At 39.7% G+C, this 27,917-nt stretch overlaps 1 protein-coding gene across 8 annotated transcripts in view; it reads left to right on the top strand.

Moving 5' to 3' along the window:
* Nucleotides 1-27,917, top strand: part of Ldlrad4 (low density lipoprotein receptor class A domain containing 4) — a 433,987-nt gene that overhangs the window by 208,470 nt on the left and 197,600 nt on the right. For all 8 annotated transcript variants that reach the window (XM_070029586.1, XM_070029590.1, XM_070029588.1 and 5 more), the window contains one exon: nucleotides 7,843-7,983. In XM_070029586.1, the coding sequence (XP_069885687.1) occupies nucleotides 7,843-7,983 (141 nt within the window). The remainder of the gene's footprint in view (nucleotides 1-7,842; nucleotides 7,984-27,917) is intronic.

Genomic DNA, 27,917 nt, shown 5'->3' with positions numbered 1-27,917 from the left:
AGTACCCAGAACTAGTGATTATTTATGTATAGGACATATACTTTTCAACTGCTTGTCCTATTTTTGTTCCTTAGGCTTTTAAAGATGATTTTTACCGACTTCCAGTTAGTACTGTCTAGTATACTGTAAAAGAAGTTAATAAGAATACCTTTCTCATATTTAATGTAGAGAAAACCATGGAAACAATTTAAATTAATTCCTTGGTTTTAAATATGAAAAAGGCATGGTATAATGTGCCATTTTGAGTCTTAATATACTTCTACTGACTTTTAAAATGGTAGTTTTTTGATGGGAAGTTAGATAAATTTTACAAGCTGCTCCCAAGGGTATTTGTAGGACTAGAAGTCTAAATCCTGTCAGACTATTGGACTTTCAAGAGCACATTATACATGTTTAACTTACAGCTCTCAGAGATTTTGAGACACATTAAGATAATCTTTTCAGCACCATAATGAGAGTGATTGGCTATATTATAAAATGGATTGAGATTTTTAAAAATTGATTTCTATATTCAGTTGGGAGACTCTTCTATGTTAATCTTATTACATGGGTAAATAATCCTTTTATCATGTTATAGTCATCTTTCTGAAGGACATCTATGGTTTCAGCAGTACCACTTAAGATGTGACTTTTATTAAATGCTTGTGTGGTAACTTAATTCATTACACAGAATATAAACCTTCAAATTAAATTCCTCTTTGCTCCAAATTTATGACTGGCAACGTCAGCTTTGTCTTTGAGTGAGGTCAGAGACTTGTTAGTGAAGCTGCATTCTGACGGAGTGTGCCCCTGGCCATGCAGGCTTGCTGAAATGTGAGAAGCTTCTACGTTTTCCTCTCCAGGTTCCCAGAAGAGATGAATGTTGATTGCACACTGGATTATAGGTCTCATACAAGTTATACAATAAATATACCTTGAAAATTTTCATAGTAGAATGTATGTGCATATCATCGCTAATATAACTCACATTCTGGCAAAAGTTTGCTCTTAAGAATTACCATAAGATTTATCCTTTTTTGTTGTTGAGGATTCTCAAGGCATTATTTTCAGAATTAGCTAAATCATTACTTTGTGAATGCTTTTATTTTGGCTTCCAGTGTGCTAATGATTCCAACATTCCAACTTCATTAAAGGCCAACCAATAACACTATGGAAGCCCTTTTCCTTTGTTGATCAAATTAGTATCTAAGGTTGTCTTAACATTGATATGTGTCAACCAATGATAATGCCCATGCCTTTGGTTCCTTGATAGCTGTAGTGGCAACCAGTACTAGCAACCAGTACTCTCTCTTTCATTAGGTTTTCTGCTTCCTTTTTCCTGCATTGCTTAGTTGATAGTGTTTTATCTTTTGAGGGATGTTTTCCATCTTTGTCAAACTTTATTTTTATTATAGGAAATCTTGTACCTTGTAGGGTAGATTTATATATGTCAATATGAAAATTGTGATTTCTATACTGGGAAATATAAACATATGTTGGTGATGGTAAAATTATTCATACTAATTTTAGAGACTTGCTTACATTTTGCTAACAGCTAGGTTTGACCACTCTGTTATTCACAGTATAAGTACTTTGAAAAGTCACCTATTACTGAGAGCAAGTCATAGACTTCAATGTCAGCAAAGATGGAGCCAGAATAACTCTCAGTTTTCAGGTCTGTGAATGGTAGAAGTGTGAACTAAATGAGTCAGTGTTGCTATATGAATTTTAACAGAAATAACTAACATAGACTACTTTGCCAATTCACATAAAATGGCTGATTTTACAGCTGAGATATAATGCTGAGATATTATATATAGGTCTTTATTTTGTTACTGAGATTGTATCTGTGAAAACTAAGGCTTTAAAAGAGTATAGGAAACAGTGAACTAATAGAATGTTAACTCTACCATGTAGATTAAATTTAGCTCCTGTGTGGAATATTTGTTCTTCTGGAAGTCAGGATTGAACATTCATCTTCAAATCCAGATTTTTAAGTTAAAATTACTGAGGTGTAGGATATTCTTTTAAAAACTCTATAAATATTTAAGTCTGGAACTCATACAAAATGCCAGAATATTCTATGTCTTTCCTGGTTTCAAGACTCCTAAAAGCTATTTTTTGGTCAAAGCAAACAAAATACTAGGAAATGCTCTGACTCTTAGTTGTTCTTTTCCTTTGTCTTCTCTCACATGATATACCGAAATGGATAGTATTATTTGTACATAATTAGAATGACATTTTTTTCTTAGTTTGATGTAAGTATTGGTTTTTATGTTCTGTTACAGGAAATTTATTCCCCAGCTTTAATAGGTCAGAGTCTCCCCACTGGACTCCTTCCTCATCAGTGAGATTAGAGATGGGGCCAGTGTACCTCCAGCTTCTTATAGTTAGGACTGAATCTCTAAGTCAATCTAAGACATGAAAATTTCATTGAAAGCTTTATGTAGGTATGTAGAAAAGCTAAAGAAAGAAGACCCCCAAATTGGAGAGAGTTCTATTATTATTGGAAGTGTAAATATTGATTATAAATCTGTTGTTGAATCTGCCACTTTAGGTAAGAAATTAGGGAATAGGCAAAAGGAAATGCCTTTTCTTAATTCTAAAAGTCCTATTTCCCCCTCTCCCCACACAGTCCCACCCCTATGGGTGTAATCCTAGCTACTTGAGAGGCTGAGATTGGAAGGATCATGATTCTAGGTCAGTGTAGGCAGTAAAATCTGTGAGACTTTCTCTCCATGAAGGAAATCTAGACATGGTGGCTTGCCCCTGTTATCCCAGCTATGAAGGAAGCCTAAAAGTAGGAGGATCATACATTGCTCAGGTGCTGATCTGTTATTTTGGCAACTATGAAAAGCCTAAAGTAGACAAATTGTGGCTCAAGCACATGGCTGGGCATTTAACAGGACCCTAAGAATAACCAGCAAGAAACAGAATTGGAAATATGGCTCATCAGGAGAGCATCAGCCTGACAAATATGAGACTGTGAGTTCAAAACCTAGTACTGCTATAAAAAAGCTAATTTTCTGGGTGCCAGTGGCTCACACCTGTAATCCTAGCTACCCAGGAGGCTGAGATCTGAGGATCACGGTTCAAAGCCAGCCAGGGCAAGAATGTCTGTGAGACTCTTATCTCCAATAAACCGGAAAACTGGAAGTGGTGCTGTGGCTCAAGTGGTAGAGTGCTAACCTTGAGTTGAAGAGCTGAGGGACAGTGCCCAGGCTCAGAGTACAAGTCCCACGACTGACAAAAAAAAAAAATAAATAAATAAAATAAAAACTAAATTTTTTAAAAAAAGAAGTGATTTAAATATTATAGGCAATTTTAAAAAATCTGTGGTTCTTGAAAAAACAGATCTTTGAGTTGCTCATTCTTTTAAAAAATTGTTTTATTATTATAAAAGTAATACACAGAGGGGTTACAGTTATTTTACTTTATTTTAATTTTTTTTGGGTCCGGTTGTGGGGCCTGAACTCTGGGCCTGGGCGCTGTCCCTCAGCTCTTCAGCTCAAGGCTGGCGCTCTACCACTTGAGCCACAGCGCCACTTCCGGCTTTTTTCTTCTTGCTTATATGGTGCTGAGGAATTGAACCCAGGGCCTCAGGCTTGCAAGGCAAGCGCTCTACCACTGAGCCACCTTCCCAGCCCACAGTTATTTTATTTTATATTTTATTTTATTTTATATTTTTAAATGTAATTTTATTGTCAAGGTGATGTACAGAGGGGTTACAGTTACACAAGTAAGATAATGAGTACATTTCTTATTATACAGTGTTACCCCCTCCCTCGTTTTTCTCCCATTTTCCTCCCTCTAATCTCCTCTCCTCCCTCGGCCAAGTTGGAAAGTTCATTTCTAACATAGTGTCTTGTGAGTATCGCTGTTGCATTGGTTCACCTTTTGTCCTTTGTCTCACTATTTTGTTTTCCCCTACCTTTCCCCAAATCAGATAAACATATATAGAAGACATAGGGTACCAAGATCAAATACAGTGACAACAGGAGATACATCAAAGTGGGGAAAAAAACAAAAGAACACAGTACATTTAAAACAACAGCAAAGAAAATCCTCTTGTTTCCGTATCTTGGAGTTCATTTTAATTAGGATAAGATATGGAACCAACCCAGATGTCCTTCAGTAGATGAATGGATCAAGAAAATATGGTATATATACACAATGGAATTCTATGCCTCCATCAGAAAGAATGACATCACCTCATTTGTAAGGAAATGGAAAGACTTGGAAAAAATTGTATTAAGTGAAGTAAGCCAGACTCAAAGAAACATATACTCAATGGTTTCCCTCAGTAATAATTGGACTATGTCTAGGATAGTCCTAGCAGAGGATCACAATAACCCATATGACACTATAAGGTGATGCTAATCGAAGAATACATTTCTTTTTGTATAATGTCACTCCTTTCACACTCTTCACAGTTTTTGACCTCCTGTCCCACCCACAAATTGTATAGCTCATTTTCAACATAGTATCTAGTGAGTAACATGGCTGTATTTGTTCACCTGTTATCCCTCCATTTCTGTGTCCCCACTTGCCCTCCTAAAGACAGATAAACAAACAAGACAGAAAAGAAACAAAAGCAACAATGAAGAAAAAACTTCTTGTTTCCATTTCCTGGAGTTCATTTCAATAAATATTATTTTATATGACCAAAGGCACATTGGTATTGTACCTTCATCTTTCTCTCCTAAGGATATCCTCTTTTGGTCTCATTGTGTGTAAATACCTGTATAATTTATCATGACCCATTGTATTTTAGATCTAGTTTCTGCATATCCAGGAAAACATGTGTCACTTGTCTCTCTGAGGGTGGCTTACCTCATTTAACATGATTTGTGGGGCTGGGAAGGTGGCTCAAGTGGTAGAGCACTAGCCTTGAGCTGAAGAGCTGAGGGACAGCTCCCAGGCCCAGAGTTCAGGCCCCACAACTGGACCAAAAAATAATAATAATAATTTGTTCTACATTTATTCATTTCCTTGCAAATAACCTAATATTATTCTTTCTAATGTTTAAAATTCCAAGGTGTATAGGTACCACATTTTTTGGATCCACTAACCTATTGTAGGGCATCTGGGATGTTTTCTTAACTTGCCTATTGTGAATAGGGCAGTGATAAACATGGATGTTTGAGTGTCTTTATGGTATCCTAGCTTGTGATGTTCTAGGTAGATGCTGAGGAATAGTATGGCTGGGTTGTAGGGAAGGTCTATGTTTAGTTTTTTGAGGAAACTCCAGATTGCTGTCCAGAATGATTGTACTTTTACATTCCCATTAACAGTGCAATAGGGTTCCTTTTCCCTATATCCTCGCCAACATTTGTTGTTCAGATTCACAATGTTGGCCAATATAACTGTAGTGAGATGGAATCTAGGAGTTGTTTTGCTTTGCATTTACTTTATGGACAGGGACGATGAGTATTTCCTAATTTGCTTATGCTATTTTCCACTCTGATATTGTTCATCTGAAATCACCATGATGTTGTCACTAAAATGTGTTTAATGTTTAATCCTTAATTTCTTTCAACTTCTGGGTTGGCAAAAATACCCATGTTCCACAAAAATTGGGCAAAATATTTTCTTTTTTCCTTGTTTTGTTTGATTTTTACTCTGTTGAGGATATCTTCTGGTACTGGTATGTCAAAACGTAGTGTAGGAGCCAAAACTTCATTGGTTCCAAAGTTTCCTAAATATCTCATTGAAAGAACAAAGATTTAGTGGCTGCATTCTCAACCCATGATTTACCTAAACACTTGCTAAATTGGAGGTTAGTTTTTAGTTTTCCTTCTTATATATTACCAAATACAAAGTACCAAGTAAATATTCTCATAAAATATTATTAGCCAAAGAAGGGTTTACTATCAGTGAATTATCTACTTCTCAGTTTTGGAGTGTCCATCAGAATCACTCTGGTAATGTGTGCCATCCAGGCTGTGTTTAGAGCCAAGAAGAGCAGTGGACTTGGCTGGGACCCAGGCCTCATTCGATAGTGTTGAAAGATGCTTACGTGATTCCCATGTGCGGCTGAGACGAGAGCCTTTCTCTTAGCATATTTAATTTGGAATATCACAGCAACCCATGTTTTAAAAGAATATTTATGGGTGAGGCTATTGAATTGTACAATATGGTAGATAGAGAAAGTTTTCAAGGATAAGGTAAGATCAAGTTGAAAGCCTGCCTCTTATCAACACCAGTCTGGTTAACTTGGACAGATGTTTTACTGTGTGTGGCCTGCAATTACACTCCAGATTTTTTTTTTTTTTTTTTTTTTTGTCGGTCGTGGGGCTTGAACTCTGGGCCTGGGCGCTGTCCCTCAGCTCTCCAGCTCAAGGCGAGCACTCTACCACTTGAGCTACAGCGCCACTTCCGGTTTTCTGGTGGTTTATTGGAGATAGGAGTCTCACGGTCTTTCCTGCCCGGGCTGGCTTTGAACCGCGATCCTCAGATCTCAGCCTCCTGAGTAGCTAGGATTACAGGCGTGAGCCACCAGCGCCCGGCTACACTCCAGATTTTTGTACTGTCCTTGAGTGCTTAATAGCATGACAGCAATTTTCTGATATTTTCTATTCACATCTAATTTCTAGTAAATTCAGATATTTTCTGTCCAGTCAGTTTTAATTCCAGTGGTTATATAATGAAAGATCTGTAGTTTGATTTGGGCTAACAACCAACTATTGTGAAAATTTAAATTTTTGTGAATTTAGGATTTAATGACATTATTATTTTCATTATCTAAGAAGTTTACTAAGGAAATTAGTAGCACAAACCTTTACAGAATAATGTTGAAATAAGAAATAAACTATTTAGAGACCTTTGATGCATGTAGGCATGCTCAATGCAAATGAGTCTTACATGTACACAAAACCAGATTTGGAAATAGGCTATATGGCAGGGTGGGCCAAGCTTGAATAGAATGAGAATAGTAATCTGTGCTATTGATGAAATCAAGGCCAGAGAACTGAAGAGGCTGTGATAGACAGTGCCAACAAGGGGGTCTAGGACTCTTCCTAAGGCTCTTTACTGGCCATCTAACAAGTGGATGTCTTGTGTGAATTCTCCCAGCTTCTATAGAGAAAAATCACAGGATGCAAGATGATACTCAATATAAGATACACATGAGCAGTGATAAATGTTGCATAATTGCTTAAACTGTTAGCAATATCTGAAAATTGAAAATTTACTTTAAAGTCCTGAGTGAATGCCATTTTCAAATAGTGATTTGTACAGTTTTCAGGGATCCTGTGTTCAATGCTGCCTGCTGGGATTTGGATGTGGGCTGTATACTATTTTTATTTCTCACCATTGGCATAAATGCTTCTTAGGTAGAACACATTTTTTCTCATGTTTTATATTAAAAATCAATGTTACCCATGCTGTGATTAAAACTGCTTTTTTTTAGGCATGAGAGGAATGAATATCAGAATGGTTTAAGGAGTTTTCCCAGAATTTTAGAACAGGTTGGAAGTAAAATTTCTGAGCCTCCCTTATCAAGCTGGAGTTGCTAGGTGCCTCTGTCATTGCTTCTCTATCCTGGGAGGTGTGGAAAACTGCCAAGGTAGTTTTCAAGCAGAATGATAGAATACCGCATCTATGGCTTGCAGTGCAGACCCTAGAAAGGAACTGCATTTTTCAGTTTTCAGAGTACCCCTGCAAATTGCCTGAGCATCTTATATATTTCAAAGAAGAAAGGACCTTTTCAGATAGCCCTTCCCTTAGTTTAGTTTCTTGGGACCTCCAGATAATCTCAGTTCCCATGGTCTACAAAGTGTGTGGAAGAAGCAGAAAACAGTAACAACTCAAGAGCACCAAGCTGGCATTGACTGCTCCATGCTTTGTATTGTACTTTTTCAGAGTGCAAATTCACCTGCACCAGCGGTAAATGCTTGTATCTTGGTTCACTGGTCTGTAACCAACAGAATGACTGCGGGGACAACAGTGATGAAGAAAACTGTCTCCTAGTGACTGAGCATCCACCTCCAGGCATCTTCAACTGTAAGTCCTCAACTCATTTTGGTGACATTATGTCAGGTGGTGTTTTTAAGATGGATAGGTGGTGGTGGGGTTGTTGGAATATGGAAGGGATGTTGTTTTCTGGTTAAATGGACTTGTATTTCACAAAAGAAATGTGTTCTTTTTAGAATAAAAAGCAGAAGTATAATAGTAGGAAATGATAGCTTATTTTAAATGGCCAGTGGCTTTGTTTTGTTTGATGCCTATCTGAGAAGTACTGGTTAATTCCAAGAAGTCACCTAGTGTTACAGAATTATTTTAAAGCGTATCACTTCAGAAGCAATTTTAAATAGGAAATGATAGATATGCAAAGAGTCCATAATTAATCAGGAAAATAGAAAAAAATTATGAGACTTCTAAAGGTTCTAATCACGTGTTTCTCTATGGTTGCAAAACAACTTGTATGAGATATTTATATGTATTAATTCCCAAGGCTGAGGCTTTGAGCATTTCATGCATCTGAAGAAGTAAAAGCAAGTTGAAATCCATTGGGTTTTGAACTCATGGTTTTATGACAAAGGAGGAAAAAGGATGCAATTTAGGACAAGTAGCTTATTTTCTATCCTTCCTTGGGCCAGGTGCAGTGGGTTGAAGGTGAGAACCTTTTTGCAGCAGCACACCTACAGGGAGAATGTTTTTCATACTGACTTTTGCTGTGGCTTAGAGAAGTATCCTCAAGGCCCAAGTGTTTGGTCCCCAAAGTGCTAATGGGAGGTGGTGGAACCTTTCAGAGGTAAGGTGCAGTTGAAGGTCTTCTGGTCATATGATGGCATGCCATTAGAAAAGGGATATTGGGACCTTCGCTTTTTCTCTGTTTCCCTTGGATCCCTGGCTGTCACGAGGTGAGCAGCTTTGTCCCGTCACGCGTGCCTCACTGTGACTTGCTGTCTTGCTATATAGGGCCGATTGACCAAGGACTGAAGCCTCTGAAACGGCAGCGTAGTAAACCTTTCTTCTCTTCAGGTTAACTTATCTCGACCTTAGTCTTGTTACAGTGATAGAAAACTGACCAATTTCTTCATGGGGTCTTCTTACTAAAATTATTTCATGATACCATTAACTTCTCTCCTTGCTTTTAATGAGATTATTTTCAGACATTATACTCTATATAGATTAAAACATTTTTTGTATTTGGATATTATTTTATTTTCATAAACACAGAAGGCAAACTTCAGACTTTGACCATTATGTGAACAACTGGTTAATCTCGATTTCTACAAAGAAATTACTTGTCATAAATGAAAATGTAATTTGGAAAATTATTTTTGTACGTATTTTTTATTGTAAAAATGCTGTACAGAGGGGTTACAGTTACATGAGCAAGGTAATGAGTAGATTTCCTATTGAGTATTGTTGCCTTCTCCTTTGTTTTCCCCCTACCATCCCTTCCCTCCCATCTCTACAACTAGCCCCTCCCCCCACTGAAGTTGTAAAGTTCATTTTCAACATAGTGTTTTGTACATCTCATTGTTACAATGGATCAGCCTGTATCCTTATTTAAGGATTTTGTTTTTTCCCTTCCCCTCCCCGAATTAGAGAAGTGTATATGCAAGGTGCAGGGCAACGACTAAAACATTTTTGCTATGGAAATTATACTGCATAATTACTAATACTACAAATGTGCAACGGGGAAAAGACTTAAGAACAAAAGCTATTTTCTTTATTAGTACTGTGTTTTAATATTGGGAAAAGCTACATATAACACAATTAAAAATTACTGTACGATAGTGAACTTTAAGTCTGCTATTTAGATACTTGCTAAATTCAAGAATCTAACAATATTGTTTCCTCAAGAATTTTTGTTGTGTCCATTTGCATTTTCTTATACTGAGTATTTTTCAAGATCCATGTCTATTTACTGAGATGACATTTCTCAAAGATAATGCTTTCCTGCTATTCATTAGCTTATGTTTTCTCAGACTGTGTTTGTGTGGGAGCTTTTGTGTAATACAGCTGGACTCCCATAGGTGTAATCTGGCCAGTGGCTTCTGGATCTCTAGGTCTGGACCATATCAGCGCTCTTGCACTCTAATGTTCTACTGAGTGTACCGGAACCAACATGTGGAGAGGACCCATGAGAGGAGAGTGAGAGGTCATGGAAATGAGGAACTGGGAGCAGGGTGGGAAGTATGCCTGAGGACTAACAGGTAGCATGCCAGCAGGCCACGACATAGAAGAATCCTTCTTATGTGCCTTTCCTATGAATGGGACAATGTTCATGAGCTCCACCACTAAAACGTAAAATATCCTTAGGATATGGCTTCTTCTAGCCAGATGGCTAGGCAAGGGCCTGGTCCTGACACTTCCCTCCTTGCTACAGTGCCCTCATCAGCACAGTTGAGCGCCAGAATAATTTCTGGGAATACTACCTGGGACAGCTATACCCCAGCCAAGGGTGTCTTGTAAGGAGAGCAACAACATAAAGGGTGTTTGTTGTGTTGGTTCTCCAGACTTGAGAAACAGCAAACAAAAACATGATAAACTATGAAGAGACTACTATGATCATCTGTGGTACCTCAACTGAAATAGAGTTCTGTGTGGAAAGTAAGCAGCCAAACTTCTCTGTGCTGCAATCTTTCACTGACTGTCTTAAAGATAATTCTTCTTTACTTTATGATTTTTCCATTAAGGTCTTCCTGCTTCTTTTCATTTCTAGTCCCTTCTCCTTTCACCCCTTCCCCCTTCTTTTTCTCATCATTATTCTTTGCTAGTTTTAAAACCATATCTCCAGATAGCTTTCCCACTCACTAAAACTGCAAATGCTTTAATTCTGTTTAAAGCTAGGCAAAGCAGGTAAATCTATAGATAGAAATTTGCCTTCCCAGAGAAATTTAAGATCCTATTGGCAAAGTATTGACTTCTACTTTACAAATATAATTAGAACCTGTCTTTAGAGCTAAAATGAAAGAGTACTTACAATGAACTCTCTTTTAAGAAAGTTGGAGATTCAGGAGTCAGAATGCCAAAAGAGCAAGATCATGACTGTAGCTTCAAGCCAGATTGTGTTCAAGTTTTAGCATAAAGAAGTGACTGAACCCCTATAAGGCTTATACTCTGATACCTGTAAAATGGGAATGATTTTTGTTATCTAAGGTTGTTAGGATGAGTTAAATAAAATATATTAAAAGTACAGCCCATATAAAATCATATCATAATCATTCTCCTCCCTTCGTCCATCCATTGCTTGGCCATTTCTTGGGATTGTGAGTCACTCTGACTTTCTATCATCTGCTTTTGATGTCAGGGCTACACTTCATATGTAACAGAAGTTTGAAAGCATCCAAAAGTAAATGCATTTGTAAAGGTACTGGATATTTTCTACTAATTCTGTTCTCTTAGGGAGTTACCATAGAAAGTGTGCCATGTGAAGGTGGCTTGTGACCTGGCTGGTGACTGCTCCTAGGGGGCTCCCTCCCTAGGTTCTCTCAAAGCATCAAGAAGAGGTAGGCCTATTTGTTACCTGGAGAACAGCTTGTGGGGCTGGTCTTTTTCCTGTTTTTAGGGTATACAGCTTCACAATCAGTGATGTCTGGAAGATGGTCTAACATAGAGTAAATGTATATTATCTGCTGTATGTCATGCCCAGAAAGTGTATAGAGTAAATAAGAAATATTTTTACTTTTGTAACACAAAGCTTAGAGGCTCTCCATATGTCAGTGAAGTTTTAATAGGTGATATGTGTTTTTATTGGATCACCTGCAGTGCATTTTTACAGCTGAAGGACAATGTTCCTTTCATTGACTAATAACTCTGTTAATAAGCTTCCCCTTCCTCTCTACCTTGAAGAAATTAAACTATGATAGGAATTCTTGTCTATAAAATTCTGTATCCAGAAAACAGTGCTTCCTTTCTGTTCCTGTTTAAGCACAGAGTTGGTTTGTTTGAACCTATTTTGTTCTCTTTAAAGGAAATATTCAATGTTATGATATTTAGTGCCCTTAAGTTGAAGAAAGGTGGAATCTTTTGGATTTCTTTTTTTTTTTTTTTTTGGGTCCGGTCGTGGGGCCTGAACTCTGGGCCTGGGCACTGTCCCTCAGCTCTTCAGCTCAAGGCTAGCACTCTACCGCTTGAGTCACAGTGCCACTTCTGGCTTTTTTTCTTTTTGCTTATGTGGTACTGAGGAATTGAACCCAGGGCCTCAGGCATGCAAGGCAAGTGCTCTACCACTGAGCCACCTTCCCAGCCCAATATTTTGGATTTCTAAGTGAGCTAGAATCACTTGTGTACCAAGGATCAGATGTCTTGGTCTCTCATTTGTCTCTCATTTGATGTTTGCTGAGCTTTAATATGAATTAAGGTTAGAAGGAAATCCCACTGTTATTCACAGTCAACAGAACTAGTAACCACAGAAGCACTATAGTAACTGTAAGTAGCTTTTACCTTCAGAAAGTGTTTTTGGAACCTAGATCTAGACCCATCTGGTTTGATCTGCTTCTCTACCCTGCTCCTCACCATGGCCAGAGATCTACTGACTGAGGCTGACTTTTTTACCATGAGCCCCAAGGGGTTTTGCACAGATGTTGAATGCTGGGTTAGCATTGACTATCTTCCAGGAGAGTTTCTGTATGCATCTTTCTATTGAAGAGACAATATGCTGTCTGAATAAATTCCAAGCTTTTTTCATATCAGTTCTTTAACTGCTTTATCAAAATATTATACTTCTGAGTACTAAGTATATAAATAAAATCATTTGTTAAGTGCCTTGCTTAGTCACTGTGCCAGGCATTATGGGGGGTAGGAGGTTTGGAGAGTGGATGAAGGGAAGTATAGGCCCTGTTGTCAAGGTGATGTCAGGGATCTCAGATTCACTCATACAAAGTAACTAAACATGTATACAAGATTGAGGGCTGGCTGGTTCCCAGCAGTTTGTGGTTCAGAAGTATGGAGAAAATCATGCTTACTGGACCAGTAGTACTAGTAGCTTCAGGGAGGAGGCATACTGAATGGGTAGAGGAGACTAAGTGTCAGATCCTGGAACAGGATGAACATGAAAGAGCAGTAAATGTAATGCTGTGCTGGAATTTGAGCAATGAGTTTTTTTTTTTTTTTGGTTGTGGGGCTGAACTCAGGGCCTGAGCTCTGTCCCTGAGCTTTTTGTGCTGAAGGCTAGCACCACTTTGAGCCACAGTACCACTTCTGTTTTATGGTGGTTAATTGGAGATAGGAGTCTCATAGACTTTCCTGCCTGAGCTGGCTTCAAATCAAGATCTTCAGATTTCAGCCTCCTGTGTAGCTAGGGTCAGAGGCATGAGCCACTGGTGCCTCGCCTGGGTAACAACTCTTAATTTGACAGCTGAGGCTGCTGGAACTGGGGCAGCATGAGATAGAGTTAAAAAATGGGTTGGGCCCAGAGAGGAGTTAGCATGTAATGCTACACCTACTGTATAGGTCTGTTGTGTTCTGGGAGCCTGATACTGACATCACTGTTCCCAGCTCTCCTCAGTGAGCTCCCTGCCTCACCATTTCTGCTTAGCTGGAGTTTCCTACTGAACTACATTTTCAAAGCCCCAGTACACATGTTGGTCGGGAGATCAGAGTTTATTTGACTTTCCAGAAACAATAGTCTATGCAGTTTGAAAAGAGCTATGTACTTTGAAAGTCTTGCAAGAACGGATGTTTCTTAAGCAATCTCTGCTGAAGAATTCATGCCACTGGACCTGCGGAGGAAGCTCAGACCTGAAAGGAAGCCAGATGTCAACTGGAACAACTTTTACTTTCAGCTTCAACAAAATTTCCAATTAACTGAGAGAATCTGATTCAAGGAAAGTGGGATAGTTCCCATCCTTACTGGAGGTAGAAGTTGCTTCTTTCCCTGTAGGTGTCCTTATAAAACTTAGTTTCAAAAATCAAATGAACTGAAGTCAATGAAGGGTATTCAATTAAGTCAAGATTTTAACTTTAGGACTTTTTCAGAGAGAAATTCCTCCCATCAAGGCCATTTAGGATATTAACCAAATAAGATAAAATTCAACATATTAAATCTGAGCCAATGGCCTTTCCTGCCAAACCAGCTCTTATTACCTTCTACACCCCCCAAAAGGAGCTGGCACCTTATTTGTCACCTGTTCTACACATCAGTCACTAATCTCTACTGTACCTAAAGATGGTAATTTCCCACCTTTTATGTATTTTGTTTATGAGCTTTGGTACCAGATTCATAATCATATAGAAAACCTATTCACATCTGGAGCTCACAACTACAGGACCTGCATTTTTCTCTAATTATTTCAATAAGCATGAACAATAACAGTTCTCGAATGTCTTGAAATATCTTGTTATAATGCATATTCTCCAGTTGTCCTATAAATGTGTATTTTGATTTATTCTGTTTACGAGTTGTTTTAATAAGGATCCCGAGAAGTTCCAAGCATTGTCATGGGTCAATATGTTCCTTAATTTTTGTTGTTGTTGTTGGTGGTGGTCATGGGGCTTGAACTCTGGGCCTGAGCGTTGTCCCTCAGCTCTTCAGCTCAAGGATAGTGCTCTACCACTTGAGCCACAGCACCACTTCCGATTTTCTGGTGGTTTATTGGAGATAAGAGTTTCATAGCTTTTCCTTCTGGGCTGGCTTTGAACCACAATCCTCAGATAGCAGCTGAGTAGCTAGAATTATAGGCATGAGCCACCGGCGCCCAGCTCTTCCTTAATGTTTTTACTCTATAAGTTTCCTCTTATACCTAGCATTTCCTTCCTTTCCTCTCTCCTTCTGCCTCCTCTGTTTTCCCTTCCCTTTCCTCCATCTGTAAGTTTTGGTGAGTAGGTGTATATGTTTGTTCTGCAGACATATATGGGCACTCAGGATTTTCCTGACTGCTTTCCCATGACATTGGTGAGTATGCTTATCCTGTCTCTCGGTAGGTAAGTCTGTTGTTCATCAGCAGGCACATTGTGTCTGGTTGTCTTTCTATGATGTTATCAGTCATTATGAGTTTCTCATAGTGCTCTTTTTCCCCCCAGTTAATTAGTGGAAATACTTGTATAAAAAGAAGCATCCCATCAATAGTTTGATCACTGTGCAGTATATATAATATAGGATTTAAGAATCAGTAGTTTCCTATTGATCCTTTAGACATAACCAGTGGGATTTTTAATTTGTCATTACAAATTGCTGGATTAAAAATGAGCTCAGAACTTACTTGAGTCATCAACTCTGTTCTCATCCCTTGGTTTGCGGGTAGGCTAAACTCAATGTGCCTTTCTTACAGCACCTGGAAGTCATGTGGTTACTACCTCACAGCTGCGCATGGTATCTTGATTTCTTTTCCTCTATTCCTTCTCAGCTTATTCCTGCCCTTTGTTCTTGACTGCTTACTGACACCTTCCTGAAGTACTCTCTTACCACCTTATTCATACTGTGCCCACTGCCCTCTGCTGAGCCCACCTACAGACCAGCCATGTACCCCACTCTCTAGCCTTTCCTCCACTCTTCTGTCTGCTCCAGGCCTCACATTGTGGTTGGGCTGAGCCTGGTCTCCATTCAGGTCCTGACCTCAGTACCCCTGAGAATCAGCTTCCCAGTCAGACCCTCTGCATATTCTTTTTTCACTGTGTCCATCTGACCTGGTCACCTTGACTCTCCAGCCTGTTTTCTGGTCCTGTCCTAGACCCACATGCTTCCTGAACTTCCTTCTTTGACTTCAGGGCTCTCTGAGCTTCTTCCAGGGATCACCTGTTCACTGCCAGATCTGTGAACATATCTTCCCATTTCTTCTTTAGACTTCTCTCTAGAGCATACAAAGTTAGTCAGTCCATTTGTGAGGTGGTCTGCTCCTGTGGGATCACTGGAGCTGTCCGTCACTGGTTTCTTAGATAGCCATGGTTTTCCTTCTCTGTGGTAGCTCCTTGACCTCCAGGGGCCAGTCTTGGTCCCTAGTCTCATTTTTGCCTCCCATCTCCTTAACTCCAGCTCAGACTGATCCATCCAGCTTCCCAGAAGACTTCTTACAAGCCTTCCAAACTCTGAACTTCAGGTGCTGGAACTACACATTCTTCCTTCCAGTGGAGGGAGAGGCCAGGCTTTCTGTTGATGTTTTCTGTCTTGGTGTTTTGATCATCTTCCAGTTACCAAGTTGGTCACTCTTCCTAACTATATCTCAAACCGGAAATACTTTTTCCTTCTTGGAATCCTGTAGTACTTTGTGCTTCTCTCAAGGGCTGTCAGTGTAATTTCCACAGGATACCAAGCTCTTTGCAGGTGGGGACTCTGCTTATATTTTGTCAGTCCTAATGCTTCTGCCAGAGCATTGATTGTGTTTAGTAGGCACTTTAAAAGTAGCCTTCATACCAAGTAGGCACTTTAAAAGTAGTCTTCTATCAAGTATCCTGTAGGCATGGCTTTCAGAAGCCTAGGCCCATAAGGTTTCTGTCAGGAGCCTTAGCCTACACATAACATGGACAATGTATGTTATGTGGCCTAGGAAGTATTTACTGAGGAAGTAGATGAATGATCACTTTAGAAAACTCTGACTAGGGAATGAATGAACTTTTATTCGTATGGCCTAGTATCTGCCTAATAGGACTGGAGATTGAAAATGTCTATACTATTCTGGCAGCTTGTGTGATAGAAAAAGAAAGAGATGACATAAGGTCTATCCCTCTACTCCCCAAATTATCATTAAATGTATATCTGCTTACCCATAGACACCCAAACTAACCAAAGAATACATCTACTCTGGTGTAAATATTATTAGACCAACAACTTGGTAGATTTTGTGCTTTATAACTGGTTAATGTTTCTCAGTCTAGCAACTTTTTGAAGGATAGATTGTGTTTCTGAATATCCATATTCTGGGCCCACAAGAAATGTGAAATGCTTCTCACTGGGCCTAAAGAAGCATGGCTGTGTATGTATAAGTGCTATGTGCATGCATACATGTGGATCTGTGTCTGTCACAGTACATAGTAAAAACTTGTACATGCGTAAGTGGTTCATGTGTGCTGTGGTGTGTTTATAAATAGATGGGTGTGCAGGAATGCTTGTGGGGTATCTTACTGGTGTATGGTGTGTAGTCTTGGTTGCTTGATTAGTTCAACTGGAGTATCCCTCACATCCTGGGTTTCACAGAGCTACTAGAAGAACACTTTTCTATGGAAACAGTAAGACAGATACCAGCATAAACAATTAGGAGGCCCTAGGATTTAGTTTAAACACCCAGATACACTATCAAATTCTGACTTCCAGTTGTGGCATTATCACTTGTGTGGCTTTTGACAAGCTGCTTAGCTCTTAACGTCCTTAGTATCTTAACGTCCTTCCCCTTCCTTTTCCTTTGTTCCCCTTGCCTCCCTCCCTTCCCTTTCCCCTTTCTCTCTTCCTTATACTGCATTGAACTTAGGACCTGGAGCTTTTTAGGCAGGCACTCTACTAGTAGGTCATGTCTCCAGTCCTATACCTTGATTTTCTGATTTACAAAATGATGATTATAATATTGGTATCTTTCTCAAAGTGTAGTTCTAAGGATTTAATTAAATAGTGCTGGAAAATCAATTAGAAGAGAGCCTGGAATGTAGTCAATGATAAATATTATTTACCTGAACATTTTGCAGCTTCCTGGAATAGAGTTGAGGCAGGAAGGGAGCTGTCATGGGCTGAGTACCAGCTGTTTATGTGCTTCACCTCATTTAGAAAGATTCTAGAAAGATTTCCGTAAGAATACAGTGCTCAGAGAGGTGAGGTAATTTATTCTATCACAGTGCCAGAATATGCTACTGCTGGGATATTGAACTCAACTGTGGTTTTGTTTTTCCCTTTTTTACTCCACTTCTAGTATTTTTCTAGTAAGCTAGGGATTTGTTCATCTGTTCTTTGTAAGGTTTGGGGGAAGTAGAGATCAAGTGATCTACTGTTTTGAGAGGCCAAGAAAGGAGTGCTCCAAGAGAAATTGTTTATTTTCATTAATATACAGATGGTGATAATCTTGGTTTCATGTGGACTTTTCAAATAGATACACAAAATTGACCTAGAGTGCTAGTGTATCAGTGGTCAGTGATTTTGCTGAATTCCTTGGAGTTTCTTCTCCCAATCGGTCAGTTGTCTATTCTGGGATTCTGTGCATTGGTGTTCTATTTATGTGACCTGGAAGATGTCAGCTTTCCTCTGTTTTGTCTGTCTCATCAGGAAATGCCCTGTTATGATAAGATAGTGTGTAGCTCTGGCACAGTGAGCTATTGTTCTCCACCTTTGCCTGCCATGAGCACCAAACACTCACCTCAGGCAGGCAAGAGCTCTCAGCTCCGGACCTGTAATATTCTCTGGCAATTGTAATGCACTCTGTATCCCATCCAGACTCTTGGAGCTGTGCCAGTGTAGGGTTGGTACCTACCTGTCTCCTGCTCCCAATGGCAGAGGCCATGGATGAGGGTCTACCAGTACGTTTTGTTGTCCCTGATCATAGTTCCATTAGGATGTGAAGCTTCTGTATGCTTAATACTTAATTGTGGCTTGCCTTAGTTTTGGCAGGCAGAGATCCCACGCAATGAGTCATGTTCTTCCTCAGAGCAGTAATTTTTGACAGAGATTTTTGCCTTCTCTTTCAACTTAAGAAAAAGTCTAAACCATGGCAAAACAATTATTGACTTGTGTGAAAATAAGCCAAGATGATATTTAAAGCCATGTGAGGAGAGAGAGGAGGAGGCTGTGCGTCTGTCTGGGCTGGCTTGGGAGCTGTGCTGGGTCAGGTTGCCTTAGGTTGTCACAGGCAACAAACCTCCACCTGGGCGCTTGGAGTGGGGGTGGGGGTGGGGGGAAAGACTGGCAGCCTACTTCCCCTACCCTGCCTTTTTTGTTTGCTGCCTTTGTTTCTCTGAGACAGTTTTCCAATCAATTAAAAGCTTGTAGGGTCTTGAACAGTAATTCTGCCTTTTCAAATAAACAAAGGCAGAGAACAAATGGGAGGGAAAGTTTTAATAAACGTTAGACATCATTTCCTCCTGCTGTGACACTAAATTTACTCAGATAAAAACAACCTCTTAGATTTACATTTTGATTCTGTTACTGCTTTCATGTGTGCAGGGCTGTCCCACTTCAGATGAAATTTATCCACTTCTTTAAATATTTAGTAGTCTAGCGTGGATGTTAATGAAAGTCTGGTGGTGCTATTTTGAGAATTGCAACAATGATAGTAATTTTCAGTGTCAGATTCCTGCTTCGCAAAGGGAAAGAGGCATGGGAGGAGGAGAAGGGAAAATGGTTTCAGTTCTAATGGAGTTTGCCATTGCTGGCCGTGCCAGACAGATGGGTCATGAATACTGTCTAGACGCTCTCTGCCTGACGAAGCCCTGGTCTCTAAGGACACCAGTGAGACGCCAGCTTAAGTAACTGGGGAAAGTCAGGGCAAGCTCTCCTGTAATCAGATAGAAATCAATGCCAATCCTGCTTCCTGGGGGAGAGGGAGGAGGGGGGAGGGGGTTGGCGGGAGGTGATATGGGGAGGGGGTGTTAAGAGGCAAGGCCCTCTGTTACTGATCCATTTTAGTGCAAACTTGACAATTATTGGTCATTAGAGAGAATGTGAAAGGACAGTTGTAGTATGATAATGCCATTGATTTAAACTGTACAACTCCACAGAATGTACTGATAGAATTCAGACATAGTCTTCAAAGGCTAGAGAGAGGCTGTGAAATGGAGGACATCATTTAGTGCTGTTCAAGCAGGTTTACAGGTGACCTATGATAATTGTGTGTATTGAGGAGCTTAGTAATGCTCAAGTGGAAACTGCTAGTCTGACTACTCATTTTCTAGAGGTTAGCCTCTTAATTTGCAATGGGTGTAAAGACTCACCTGACTTACTTTTTCTTATGATTCTCTGAGAACCTTCCAAAGCTGGATCCAATCACAGGCGGCTCTACTATTGGTATTACAGGAAATTAGGTAAAAATTGCATAAGCACCCTACTGATACATGATACACAACTACGGTGGGTTCTTGTTCTCTGGTAATACAGATATAATGCCAGGAACCATGAGCATAGTTTTAAAGAGTTTATTTAGCAAAGAGAAGAATGAGCAGCCAGATCAAGAAACCTGTTGTCTGTACTGGCTGTTTTGTATTGTCCTTAAGCACCTTTGTCTTCTGTCTCTTGGCAAGTTGTCAGAAGGTGATTGATATATGTGAAGCAGTCCAGACCCTATCCAGGGAAGTGGCAACAAGATGGTGGGATGGCCTGGGCTTATGATTGGTTTGAAACAAGCCAGACCCTGCTCTGAGTGGTAGCCTAAGAACAGTGGGTTTAGCTTGAAACATGGCTATGTCCCCTATGTGGTGGTTTATAGGAAGGCTGGCCTGAATTATGGCAAGACCAAATTCCTTCCCCTGTGTGGTAGCCACCCGAATAGGGAGGGTGTGGGGCAAGCTGACCCAGCTGACTGGCTGTTTTCCTTCACTACATGGTTGAACTTGAATATATGGGCAATTATGGTTGTTTTACTCATTATTTTCTGAGTACCAGAAATGGAGTTTTCCTGACACCAGTTTTTTACTGAAAACTTCCATAAAAATATAGTAGTTGGGGGAATGTGATGTGGTTATTAGGATGAAATTACAGTTGAGAGTAAGGTACCATCAACAAGATGGAGCACAATGCCCAATTGTTTGCAGTTAAGTTGAGAGGTGCTCACTGTTTGGCTTGATGGCCATTAATCATATGTTCACCTCAAAATATCACTCAAAAGATATATAGTAAAGTTTAGAAGGTACCATCTTTGGGTAACTGCAAAGATAAAGCTGAAAGTCAAAGCTATTATACAATGTGTTACATACTGAGGAAATAGATGTAACCCCAGAGAGATGCCCACCATCTGGACATCTGGATTAGTAGCTTTCTTGTCTCAATGGAAATATTAGCACAGGTTCTTTTTTGTTTGGGAATGTGTGTGTCTTGCTATGTAATCCAGGTTGGCTTTGAGTTTGTGATCCTCCTGCCTCAGCCTCCTGAGGGCTGGGATTATTGACATATACCACTATGCCAAGCTAGCGTAAACTTGATAGAAAACAAACACCTAAATGAGGCAAATATTACTTTTCACACTATTTTATGGCATAACAACTAATAGTAGAGGGGAAATGTGTGATTCTTCCTTCCAAGAAATAAAAGGAAATTCAAAGTTGAAAATATTTTTTAAGTAAACAGACACTGGAAAGGAAGAAATTTTGTATTTCAAGAAATCTCAGTTTTGCAAGAACTAGTATATGTCTGGGACAAGCAGAAAAGGTTAAATAAGAAAAAAAAAAAAAGAAATCTCAGTTTTAAGCAGAGAACATGTCTACCCTGTTCCAGACATTTCTTTTTAGAAATATTACCATGGTCATGTACAAGGTATATCATTTCTCAGAAAAAACTTCTTTCCCTAAATCTTTGCTGGTTGTCATCACCATACTCTTACTTAGGGTATAACTTATTTCTGGAGATGACGTATAAGGAGTAGTGTTGATAGCAGTGAGGTCAGACATGAGGGTGCAATACTACATTGACAGTTTCAGGTGACTGCTCACAAGCCACATGCTTGGCAGAACCCCTGACTTTTGGATCTCTTCACATATGGTGAGAAAAATATAACAGGCATCTGCCCACTCTAGACTCCAGACATTTATGGGGTTCAGATAATGTGCTGGCCATAAGAATATAGTATTGTCCCTTCTGTTACAGAGAGGACACATGCTCTCATGTGGCCATTCCAGACATGGCCTCTGAGCTAAAGAATGTGCTGGGGATTGCTTCTTTAGGTGAAGTATAAGAGTCTATTTTTGTTCTATTCTAAAAAAGGGGGAGAAAAAGTCACTTGAGTTAAACCTTAAGCTGCCTGTTGAGATGTAGTGTGCACTTGGACTGGTGATGGCAGCCTGTCCAGCCAGCCTGAGTTTGAAGTGGAATAGGTTGAGTCTAATAGCAGCTCTCTTTGTCATGGGGACGTGCTCAATTGGTCATGAAAAATTACTTGCCACTCAACACTTGATGTGCATCTGTGAATTCAGATGAGTTCCCACAGAAAGACAACCAAAGAGAACATGCCTCAAAGAGATCACCTTCTCCCTATCCTATTACATATATGCTCAGAAGATTGAAATGTATCTGTTGTTAGTTCCATGGTAAGAGGTGTTGGATGAAGCCACAGGGTTTTTTGTTTTTGTTTTTGTTTTGGTTGGTCGTGAGGCTTGAATTCTGGGCCTGGGCACTGTCCCTCAGCTCTTCAGCTCAAGGCGAGCCACAGTGCCACTTCTAGTTTTCTAGTGGTTTATTGGAAATAAGAGTTTCACAGATTTTCCTGTCCAGGCTGGCTTTGAACTGCGATCCTCAAGATCTCAGCCTCCAGAGTAGCTAAGATTACAGGCGTGAGCCACCAGCACTTGGCTAAGCCAGAGGTTTAAGTGCTAATCTGACCTTAAAAGCATCTCCAGTGTTTTAGATCTACTATCCCATCTTGCTAAGCCCTGCCAGGCCATCAGGAACAATGGCCACTGTACTATGCTGTACATGTTCTATGATTCCTTGCCTTATTCACATAGAATAACAGGAATTAGCTTATTAAAAAACAAAGCAAAGCAAAAGACACTTGGACAGCTTAGTTTCAAAAGTTGCTGAAAGAGGTACAATTATTGAAAGGTAACGTGTAGAGAACATAACAGATCTTTACTGTCAGAAAATGGCATCCTAAGTAGGAGAGAGACAGATGGGAGAGACAGGAAGAGAGAAGGAGAGAGAGAAAGAAACAGAGATAATTTTTGAGCCTATTTCATGGAGGATATTTCTGTGAGTGTTGAGTATTAAGAAGTACTGAACTGGGTGCTATGGGTGGATTCAGGTTGGATAGCACATGTGCCTACTGCTCAGCTTTATTTCCCTTTGGGGCCAAAATGGTTCCTTTGGCAAGATTATAAAGGCATGGGCCAGTGTCTCCTATGTGGTACAGAGGGAAACTGTCTGTGAGCCTCAGTGCAGAGAGAACATCATAGATAAGGAAGAAAATGTCTGGTCTCTTGCTCTCCTGAGCAGCCTGGCAAGTTAAGGAAATTGGTGAGCAAAAATATGACATAGGAATTATCATGATAAGAAAGCTTGTTTGTAGATAACGTCTGGTAAGGCATATCACTAGAAAGGAAGTTGGAGTTAAATCCTAGACATCCAGTGGTATCAGGCCAAATCGTTTTATTTTCTTGCTGAAACTTTTTGAGCGAGATGGTAAGGTTACAATACAAGACGACTGTATGCTGGAAAGTCCTTGGAGGTAACCTAGTTCAGTACTCTACAGACAAGTTAAAAAAATGCTTGCAAGGTCACAAAAGTAGTCTTTGGCACAGACCCTAATTTGTATATTGCTTAGTCTATGTAGGCTGCTATAGCAAAATACCATGCCATAGCTTATAAACAAAGGAAATGTATTTCTTACAGATCTAGAGGCTTGAAATCTACCATCAGAGTGCTACCAGATACAATATCTGGTGGTGACACAATTCCTGGGTTCTAGATGGCAGTGCCTTTTCATCCACTGTGTCCTCACATGGTAGAAGGATCAAGGGGCCTCTCTGGAGTTTCAATATCTTGTCTGTTTCTTTTTCTCTCCTCTCTCTGTCTCTGTTTGTCTTTCTCTCTCAGTAGTACTGAGGATTGACTTCAAGGCCTCACATACTAGGCAAGAACACTACAACTTGAGCCACAGCCCAGCCTGTTGATTTATTTGTCTTTTAGTTTGAGACAGGGTCTTGCCCAGTCTGGCCTTAAGCTTTCACGCTTCTTTCCTGACCTCTCTAATAGCTGGGATCACATGCCTAGATGGGATCTCTTTTTTAAGAACATTAATCTCATTCATGAAGCTTTGCCCTCAGACCTAATCACCTCTCAAAGGCCTTATTTCCTAGTATCATCTCCCTGTGGGTGGTAGGAATTCAACATATGAAATTTTGTTCTTAAATTTTTTTCTTAGTCTATATGAATTGTATGAATGTGTTTCAATGTAGTATGTATGTACATGTCCATTGATCAGGTTTACCTTGTCTATATTACTCTTATCCCTCCTTCCTTATAAACCATTTTAGTGGGTTTTGTTGTGATGTTTTCATAAAAATAGGTAATACATTTCTGTTCTAATCCCATCTGTCAGTCCTTTCACCCTATCACTTCTTATAGGTTAGTTACCCTCCCAACATCCCCCTTTCACAGTCAGGTCTTACTGTTTTGCTTTTTAGAGGTCTAGATTCCTCATATAAATAAAAACATGCAATATTCCTCAGAGCTTGGCTTATCTCACAGTTTCACCCATTTTCCTGTGAATGGCAGAATTTCATTCTTCCTCGTCGCCAACTAATCTTCCACATTTTCTTTGTTCAATTATCACTTGCTGGGTAACTAGGCTGATTCCATAGGTTGGTTTTTGTAAAGGGTGTTGCTATAAATAAGGACATGTAAGTATCTCTATTGTATGTTGACTGATATTTCTTCAGATATATGCCCAGGATGCAGTGTGGTGCATCTTACAATGTTTTTACTTTTGGAGAAAACCTCCGTACTGATTTTCTTCATGGTAGGATAATTTACTTTCTCCGCAACAGTGTAAGAGGGTTCCTCCCAACGCCTCCCCTCCCCTGCCTCATGCCTGCATCCTTGCCAACATTTATTGTTGTTTGGTTTCTTGATTGGCATTCTGATTGGGTTGAGGTAGAATCTGTGTCTGAGATAGAAACTCAGTGTTGATTTGGGTTTCCTTTGTAACTAAGGATTCACCTGTGAAGTGGGGAGGAGGGACACACAAATATTCATACCATAACAGTATGCTCCTATTTCTAAGGCCAGTTCTCTTTCCTCTAAAGAAGTCCTCATATTAACCTTGTCAGGTTAGGCAGTGATCAAGGAAAGATTAAGGATAAGGAGAGAACTGGTAGCCTCAATTCTTAGCAATATACTCTTCCCTGAGAGACCATTGTGTTTTCTTCTGTCCTTAAGAATTTAAGAGAATAATAAGAAAAACTCTACCAAGGGAACTGGATATGAAATATATACAGTGATATCTTTAAAGTAACTTTCTGTTAGTGACCCTTAAAACTCTTGTTGTTGTTTAATTGTAAAGATAATGTACTCAGAGGTTGCATTTATATAAGTCAAGTAATGAATAAATTTTTTTTGTAAAAATATATAAAAAAGAATAAGGAGGGGTTGGGAAGGTGGCTCAGTGGTAAAGCGCTTGCCTTGCATGCATGAGGCCCTGGGTTCGATTCCTTAGCACCACATAAGCAAAAAGAAAAAAGCTGGAAGTGGCGCTGTGGCTCAAGTGGTAGGATGCTAGCCTTGAGCTGAAGAGCTGAGGGACAGCACCCAGGCCCAGAGTTCAGACCCCACGACTGGACCCCCCCCCGCCAAAAAAAAAAGAATAAGGAGAGAGTTCCCCAGAAAAGATATTTTCCTATTGAGTAGGTGCCTCTGGGTGAACTCCATAGTTTCTAGGTACGTATCTATCAAAAAAAGAACAGAGATACAATGAGGAAAGGCTTACAGAGGTAGCATTCCCCAGCACACTCGATCTCAAGTGGCACCTTTTCAATAGAACTTGAAAATACTCCTGTATTTACTCATATAATGTAGATTATATGAGAGCCATGCTGGAGGCATGGCTCAGAGGTAAGAGCACTTTCGTAGGAAGGGCAGGGCTCTGAGTTCAAATCCCAGTATTGTAAAAAGCAAAACAAAGAAAGAATTTGAAGCTAGGATTGTGATCCAAGTACTAGGGAGATTAAGGTAGGAGGATCTTCAGTTCAAGGCTAGCCTGTACTACATAGTAAGACTCTGTTTCAATATAAAAGCTGCATTAGGAAGTAAGTAGAGAAAGTAAGAGTGTGTCCTACCTTAGAGTTGCCCCTGTGGGGGAAGCACTGTGGCTTTCCAGGCCACCTGTCACTGCTTTTCTCTTCTCTTAGTGTCCAGTGTAGCATCTCATAGTATGTTGTACTCTTGGTGCTATGAAAGAAGGAAGAGAGAGGAGTAAAAAAAATGTGTAAGCCAGGCACCAGTGGCTCACGCCTGTAATCTCAGCTACTCAGGCCATCTGAGGATCGCAGTTCAAAGCCAGCCCAGGCAGGAAAGTCCGTGAGACTCTGATCTCCACGAAACCACTAGACAACCGGAAGTGGCATTGTGGCTCAAGAGACAGAGTGCTCGCCTTGAGCTGAAGAGGTGAGGGACAGCACCCAAGCCCAGAGTTAAAGGCCCACAACTGACCAAAAAAAAAAAAAAGTGTAAGCCTGCCATTATTTCAGGGCACAGGTTTGTCTCAGAAAGAATGGTGGCAGACAGAAGAGGACTATCTCCCAGAAGATAGTATCTGAAAGTGAATGACAAATGCTCTCTTAAAAAATAAACAACAAATATTTTTATTAACATATTTCAGTTGCACAGGGTAGTTTCATGGTGACATTTTAATACAAGAATATAATTTATTTCATCAACCCTACTCAATCATTCTTCCTCCTCCACTCTCCTTCCTAAAATTATTTCCTAAAATAATTTTAACCTATTTCATTGCACTGTTTTTTTATTTTTTTCCTTTATTGAGATTGATTACATAAATTTCACAAAATTCACAGTCTTGTGGGATAGTGATACTTCAAGTCACAAATGCATTTTAACCTTCATGAGGTGCATTGTCATTATCATGGTCTATAAAGCTATGGTCTCTACAAACTGACATTACAACTATTTTTTCCAAGCTGGGTGATATATATATTTCTTTCCTTTTGCTTAGTATAAGCTGTTCCCTCTTTCTCTCTCATTCCCTCCCTCCCATCACTGCCCTTGAGTTGTTCAGTTTATTTAATCAATGTCCAGTGCAGCTTTTGGGCCCCTCTGCTATATATTTTCCTGTTTCCCACTGATTCTGTGCCCTTCTCCTATCTTTCCTCAGGTGCACACCTGTATATACCATATATTAGATCTAAAACGAGGAGTCATCTAGAAGTAATATGACAAATTAAGAAGAGGTCCTTTGTTTCTTGAATCTTGTTTACTTTGTCATATCTTCTTGCATTTAGAGTTTAACATCTGTGTATCAGGGAGATCATGTGCTGTGTGTCTGTCAGATCTTGGCTTACCTTGTTCAACATGATTTGTTCTAGTTCCATCCATTTGCCTGTGAATGCCATTATTTTGTCCTTTCTAATGGCTTTGTAATACTCTATTGTATCTGACTTTCGGATCCACTCATCTATAGTGGGGCATCTGCCTTCTTCATGGACACTTGGGTTGAAGCTTAGGGGGTATGAAGAAGAGATATTCACTGAATGAGGAGGAAGGATAGAATCTTCTCCCCATTGGGAGTGTTCCTGCAATCTGGCACTGAGAAAAAAAAATCAAAGGACTTTCATCACAGGCAATATCTAATTATGTTTGATCACTTTTTAAAGATATTTTTTCACATATGAACTTTCTGAACAAGTCCACCATGGTGAATACTTATTAAATACTAAGTGCTTCAATTGATTCATCTTATTTGATAGTCACAACAACCAGATTCAGTAAGAATACCAAGTATTCCCTCTTACAAGATGGGAAATCAGCAATGAGTCCAGTTTGAACCTGCAGCTATGAGTGCGGGTGATCCCTAGTGAGAACCTCAGGAACAAGAGGCAAAGGAGTCCCAAGGACTGATGAGGGATAACATCCAGGAGGAAGCTGTAGAATGCTTATTTCTAAGTGTAATGATCAGTGGAGTGAAAGGGAACTCAAGATGGGCTATTTGGAAGCCTTTGATCCTGGTCAGAGTAGGGAGAACTGAGTGATGTGCACATGTGGTGAGCATGTATGTATGGACCATTTGTCGTGTGCAAATGGAACAATTAAATAGCAGCAAAAGTCCAAGTGGAAGAAAGATGCCTAGCCCTCTCACCCTTGAAAAGAAATGGATGCAGACCTTGTTTTGCTTTGCTCTCTTTGTGGGTAT

This window comes from Dipodomys merriami, unplaced genomic scaffold (genome assembly GCF_024711535.1).
Source record: "Dipodomys merriami isolate MVZ:Mamm:240054 unplaced genomic scaffold, mDipMer1.0.p SCAF_2, whole genome shotgun sequence".
NCBI lineage: Eukaryota > Metazoa > Chordata > Mammalia > Rodentia > Heteromyidae > Dipodomys > Dipodomys merriami.
Note: the sequence above shows the minus strand (reverse complement) of the source record. Positions and strands in the feature narration are given on the sequence as shown.